At 40.6% G+C, this 6,460-nt stretch overlaps 1 protein-coding gene across 32 annotated transcripts; it reads right to left on the reverse strand.

Moving 5' to 3' along the window:
* Positions 1-161: 161 nt before the first annotated feature.
* LOC4350650 (F-box/FBD/LRR-repeat protein At1g13570) lies at positions 162-4,881 on the reverse strand. Of its 32 annotated transcripts, none has more exons than XM_066305283.1 (9): positions 4,725-4,881; positions 4,371-4,627; positions 4,152-4,252; positions 3,757-4,069; positions 3,522-3,625; positions 3,105-3,361; positions 2,498-2,990; positions 2,279-2,428; positions 162-629 (listed from the first exon to the last, which is right to left on the reverse strand). In XM_066305283.1, exons 5-9 carry the CDS (start codon positions 3,603-3,605, stop codon positions 303-305), a joined length of 1,311 nt encoding a protein of 436 aa, XP_066161380.1. In that variant the 5' UTR covers positions 3,606-3,625; positions 3,757-4,069; positions 4,152-4,252; positions 4,371-4,627; positions 4,725-4,881; the 3' UTR covers positions 162-302. The 32 variants fall into 32 exon arrangements, with proteins under 32 accessions (XP_066161380.1, XP_066161381.1, XP_066161378.1 ...); XM_066305284.1 differs by having other exon boundaries at positions 4,152-4,244; positions 4,351-4,627; XM_066305281.1 differs by having other exon boundaries at positions 4,371-4,630.
* Positions 4,882-6,460: the final 1,579 nt, after the last annotated feature.

A 6,460-nucleotide genomic window follows, 5' to 3' on the forward strand; every position in this document is an offset into this window, starting at 1 on the left:
TAACAAAATAAATTATAATTACGTAAATTTTTTGAATAAGACGAATGGTCAAACATGTGAGAAAAAGTCAACGGCGTCATCTATTAAAAAAATGGAGGTAGTACATCTCATTGCCCATTGCCATTGATCTACTATATACTTGCACTTTTACTGCACTCATGTGTCATTTAATTACCTGATCACATCATAGATTGAGAGACCAAAACATCTTACAATTTATACAGCTGTCGTTGCAATTTTAATTTCTACTGTAGCAGTCCTAGCACTGCAACTCGCACCACGTGCAACTTGTTTGTGCTACATTAGGAATATGATAATCTAACACGGCGAGGAATCGCATTGCTAACATATTTGGAGATAGTGTGTTCATATCCTTTCGAGCATTTCGCATCCAAGTCACCACCAAAAGTGATTCGGCAAACAGATCTGTCAAGCCGATGATCAAGAATCAGGAGTTCTAGTGCTGGTGAGTTCTCCACGAAATACAGAGCAAGCTCAAGGCTTGAACGGCCTGCTGAAAATCCAGTCATTTTGACCAACTTGAGGTTTTTATGTGGACAATGTTTCTCCAGACTTCTCAACTCTGCTTCCTTTTCCATGTAACAAAATGGCTCCTCTATATCTTCCAGCTACATAAAGTTTCAACAAAGATGAATTGCTTAGGAAAATTATGAGTCTCAAACCAGACACCAAAGTTTAAAAGTATGTGCTCATAAACCAAGTTGGACTTGAAATTTGAACATTAGCACATTCAGAATACACAAATGGCCTAAAAAAGCTACAGCAGTCCACAATTTCATACTGCTATGAACTGAAAAGTTGTGTAGCACGGCTGTGGTTTTGGTATCACATTGCAACAATTGTACATTGTTCGAATTCTTAATTTCTTACTCCTTCCCATTTCAAAATGTAAGAATTTCCAGGATTCAGATTATGTACCACAATATACCACCCATTCCAAAATACAAGAGTTTCCAGGATTCAAATTCTGTACCACAATATAAGCATTGCTGTGCTGATTCCCATGGTTCCAATGATTCCAAAGTCAATTGGATGCTTAGAAAGGGAATCTAAGCAATTTAAAATTCAAAAATTGACCACTGAGGTGACTAAAAGGAATCTTTTGACTTAACCTTACTATTTGCTAATAAACAACCTAAGAAATGCTTATATTTTGGAACGGAAGGAGTATTACTCAATTAATCAGACATGACCTATCCACTGTTTCAGCTTCTACTATAAGTATTACATGAAGATCACACAGGGCTCGAAATAATGACACCACAAACGTTTCTGTACACACAACCACAAGGGTTAAGGAGAATAAATCCCACTATTCCCCCAAACGATTGTTGGTCCACTTATTCCCTTAAACATTTGGGAAGGAAAAGATGTTGGAGAGGAAGCCATATGATTCATGCCCCATATTCGTGTCCAATTTCTTGTGACTCTTTCATAGTTAACATGAAGGGATAAAAGGCCTTGCAAGCTACTGAGCGTCTCAGGCTCTGAGCCTCAGGCTCCCATGGTTCACTTCCAATTTGGTTCTTGCTTCCTGAAGCAGCTCTGGAATCTTTTCTTGTTCCTGGAAACCATGCTGCCGGTCGATCACTCTTGACTAGTTCTGTAACAACCGGCGGTGATTATAGGGTTGGAGGCAGCCAGATTCGTTATACAACACATCACAGCAGGTCTGGGGTTTAGGGTTTAGCAATGGGTGAAGGAGCATGGTGATAACGGTGAGAGGCTGTGGCCATGGCAGCTAAGGTGGAGAGAATATGATGTGTTAGGATCTGTCATCTGGGGGCAAATTTATGTCGATTTCAACTGAAGGGGTTGGCAGAGGTGACAAGAAAGGAAACATGATAAAAAATTTTATGGCAGAAGGACAAAGGTGAACATAAGATTTTTTTTTTTTTTTTGGGGGGGGGGGGGGTTGGGGGGCATAAGTGGATCAACATACCAACATCATATAGCTTAACATTAGATATTATCTAGACAAATGTAAGTTATAGAGTGATGTTCTAAAAAATGCCTATAATATGGCATATACAACGAAGAGTGTCAACACTGGAATTTACACTTAATGTGCATTCCACTGATGGCATCATTTACTTTTCAAAAATTTTGTTTAAAACTGCAATATAACAGAACAGTTCAACAGTTATCAAGTTAAGGGCCTCGAGGCTGCTTATCCCATTTCTTGGAGAACCAGTTATTTAATTTTAGTACTGTCTAAAGTTCATGCTGCTAAATGTGCTAGAGAGAAGTAACTTACATGAAAAACGAGAGCTTCTAGGACTGGAGCAGCATCAACAAACTTAGCAAGAAATAGAAGATCATATTTCGTCGATATATCCTGCAATTTTAACTCCAATTGCTTCAGGCAATGGAATCTATTGCTTGGAGGTCTCCTGGATATAATCATCTGCATAGGAAATGTAGTCAAGATAAAGAACGTAAAGTATCTCAAATAAGTGATATTGTTTTCACTAACCTCAGTACAGCCACTCAGGAACAATGACTCGAGGTCTGGCATGAGTGGTGCAAGATCAGTAAAAGCATACTCAATAACATCTGATGACAGAACTAACTCAATGTGTGCCCCCTTCAACACTAATGCTTCACTCAGTACTATTTTTAGGTGACAGATATTGTAAGTATTAATCGCAACAAGATTTTGAGCATGGATCTCCAAAATCTTCAGCCACAAGCAGGGAACGATATCAATGTAGACAAGCTTAGCTAGTACATCAGTGATCTTCAAGTATTCCAGCATTGGACATTGCCTTAGCTTCAACTGTTGTAGAGCAGGGGTATAACTCAACAAGCTCTCTAAATCTTCTGTGGTTATACATACAAGGGCCAAATCAAGAGTCTTCAAGCTTCTTAGGCCACTAAAAGTTGGTAAAGGCCTCAAATTCATAAAGCAAAGCTTAAGATGCTCTATAGAGGTTGGTTCTGGAGCAGCAACATTAGAGGATGGAAAGCTGTATTTGACATCACGAGGATGAGCATACCATCGTGGACTTAGGTCAATAGTCAGTTCATTTGCACCAGATCGGACTGCAAAGTAAATCCAACGGTCAATATAGTGTGCGTACTTGTGATTGTTGAGGTTGCGCTTCAAGGTGAATGAGTTAATCCCTGTTCCAGCGTGGTGCCTTATGATGGTGTTAACACACCTGACAAATTTAGCCCTCCTCCCTTGTTTGTGCACCCGTTTATTCAAACCCAACGCCTTCGAGGTGAACTCTAAATTAGGATAGAGCCTCCAAGATTGTAGCCACTTTTGCGACACCATGCTGACACGCGCAGCATTAGTCAGCGAAAGCAACCGGATTATCAAGAACACCACATCCTATACATCAAGAAGAAGTCAGTTGAATATATATATATATATATATATATACAGAACTCCATACTCACATTCATAAAAAGAAAAACAGCACAGTCAGTATAAGTGGACCTATATAACGTACATAGAATGGAAATTGACACTAGATTCTACTAGTATTTACCTCAGGAATGTCATCAAACTGTAATATGGCTCTTTTGTTCTTGGGGACCAGTTTCCCATGACATGGATTCATTCGCTTAGCCATTAGACCAAAAAAACACTGATCTGCAGTCAACTGGAAGTTAATAAACTGTAAATTGTAATAGGCCATTATTAGCGTTGGATGGGTGCTACTGATGTCAGAACAGAAAGAAAACAAGAGAGAGAAAAGATGGGAGCTTTAAACATCTACTCACCACAGTATTGCAGCAGCAGCACGCAATGCTGACGAAATTTGTGGATTTGAGTCTCCCAAGTATTCGATCGATCCCCTCTAGATACAAACAGAAGCAGCGCAAGCAGTGGCGAAGCCAGGATAAAAATTCACCTATGGCGAACTTACTACGGACTAAGTACTAGTCTAGTACTCTAGTTTGTATAAGAAAACATACATATATAATAAAATAATGGACTGAATTTCATTATCATCTCTTGCTTCTATATTTTCATTTCCATCTCCTCCTGATATATTAGCAGTGCTACTGCTAAAAAATCTCTTTATACTGACAACTAACAAACATAAAAATTTAAAATAAGAGATACGTTAAAGTGAATAAATAACAGTACCAACAAGGGTAGATTAAATTCTCACCTTTTATTTTTTTCCCAATCTGGGTAGCTTCTGAAATTGGGCGCAGTCGGCGTCGGCGATTATTAGATGGTTCTTCCTCTTCCATGGCGCAATCTGGGTAACTACAGATATTACGAGCTAGTTTAACATTACTACTCGTAACAACTGATTGTCTGATTCAACAGGATATAGTTGCTAATGTGCGAGAGATGGAACCAACTGGTGTCTCGGAGTGATTACTGTGGCGGCGTCCAGCGTGGCAACGGCGTCCGGCGGTGTCCTGGACCTGGAGTCGGAGATCGGGCGGCACGCGGCAGGAGACGAGTCAACTGTCGACGAGAGGAGGCGAACAGCCGATGCGATGAGGCGATCAGCCGGTGGGCAGGTATGGCGGCCGCCATACCTCGCCATACTGGTGGCTTCGCTACTGAGCGCAAGATCCCCAAACAACCGGGCCGATCGATGCCAAAGCTAGGAGTGGCCTTGGTTTTTTTTCCCTTCTTGTATAAATAAGCAATCCAAATCAATACCGAATCGGAACCAGAGAGGACGGAGGGGTGAAAAAAAGGCGATAACTTTGAGACGGACTCTTACCACGAAACTGATTTCACCGCATGGGCATGACGAGAAGGAGTTGGCGCCAGATGTTCTACGTGGGGGGTGGAGCGGAGTGATGATACAGAGGGAGGCGAAATGATATGCGACGCCGGCCGCGGCCGGAAGGCGAGTACACGGCGGCGCCGGAACGGACGAGAGAGAGGAAGGGGGGGAGGGGTTTGTAGATTTGGGTTAACGAGAGAGAGAGGGGGTCCGTCTTTTTTTTTTGCCGAATCCTTTTTTCTGTTTTTTTTTTGCTTCCGGTTTTATTTTCTTTTTATTTCGTTGTTTTATTTTGGTCCGTCTTTTTTTTTGGTGTTTTTATCCGGTTTCTTTTTATTTCGTTGTTTTATTTTGGTCCGTCTTTTTTTTTGCCGGTTTGTTTTTTCTTTGCTGTTTTTATCCGGTTTCTTTTTTTCCGTTGTTTTTTTTGCCCGATTCGATTTTTTTTGCTAGGTTCCTTTTTCGCTTTTTTCATCCGGTCTTTTATCTCATCCGATCTGTTGTACGTTGCCGTCGTCGGACCAAACCCTATAGTGGCCGCCACTTCGATCCGTCTCCATATGCGTTTTCTCCTCCAATTGATCGTTTCCCCATGCGTTTTCTCCTTCAATTAATTGCGAAAATCGATTCTCCACCTCTCTCATCATTTTTCTCACATTTCCCCTCTCAATTCGGCTTACAGTTCGCCAATTATGCCCGACCGGCCTTTTTATCCCATTTTGTGAATTCTTTCCGATTTCGGGAAAACAGAAAGAGGAGATCGAGTGGATCAAAATTCAAAAGAAAAGGAAGGAAATAATGGGTTGTAGGCCCAAAAAAGGAATAATTTTCATTTACTTTTTCAATTATAATGAATAGCGATCCTAATGTTTCTTCATTGCTAGCGGTTGTACTACTCAAAAAACGTTTTTGCCCCGATGCAATGCACGAGTATTTTTTTCTAGTATATCTATATATCTATATATCTGTATACCTATATGCCTAATAAAAAAATACGCAAGGTTTCCGGTTTTTTTTCCGTCTCTTTTTTCGCCTTTTTTTTATGTCCCATTAGTTCTTTTCCATGTGAAACAGTTTTTTTCAGGCTCACTTTTTTTATCCGGCTTTTTTCATCGTCATTTTTTTCTGCTCTCAATCCGATCCTATCGTCTTTTCTTATTGCTCTTTAGTCCGATCCGCACATGGGCAAAGCCCCTCCAGCCGCCGCCACGATGTTCATTCATCCGTACGTTTCCTCATTCAATTTACTGCGAAAATCGATTTTCTAACCTTGTTATATTCCTCTTTCCATTTGGTTTTAATTCGTTGGATTTAATCCCGACCGATTGATTTTGAAAAAAACCTTGTTATATTCCTCATGATTTCCTCTTTCCATTTGGTTTTAATTCATTGGATTTAATACCGACCGGTTGATTTTGAAAAAAACAGAAAAAGGAGATCGAGTAGATCAAAAGCCCTCAACCAATTTCGGGGAGATCGAGAAAGATTCAGCTGGATTTGCTCCTCGGCGTCATGCGTGGCATCTTCTAGAGGTTGAAGATGCAGTCGGTTATGCAAGCTAGATTTGTTTATGGGCCGGACCAAGGAGAGACAAACCGAGCGAAGGGATGTATCGAACTGGGATAGGGCTGAAAAATAAGGAAGTTTTTCTCAGGCTTCCTTTTTTTTATCCGGTTTTCTTCATTGCCGTTTTTTCTGCTCTCAATCCGATCCGATCGCCTTTTCTTATT

The sequence above is a fragment of the Oryza sativa genome, chromosome 11, assembly GCF_034140825.1.
Source record: "Oryza sativa Japonica Group chromosome 11, ASM3414082v1".
Taxonomy (NCBI): Eukaryota; Viridiplantae; Streptophyta; class Magnoliopsida; order Poales; family Poaceae; genus Oryza; species Oryza sativa.

What these genes read in the sequence shown, in the direction of transcription:
- LOC4350650 (XM_066305278.1), bottom strand. Translation starts at nt 3,605, where the DNA reads ATGGCTAAGCGAATGAATCCATGTCATGGGAAACTGGTCCCCAAGAAC. An exon ending in AGTTTGATGACATTCCTGAG is followed by an intron (nt 3,362 to 3,521) that starts GTAAATACTAGT and finishes CTTGATGTATAG; the next exon opens with GATGTGGTGTTCTTGATAAT. An exon ending in TCCTGAGTGGCTGTACTGAG is followed by an intron (nt 2,429 to 2,497) that starts GTTAGTGAAAAC and finishes TTTCCTATGCAG; the next exon opens with ATGATTATATCCAGGAGACC.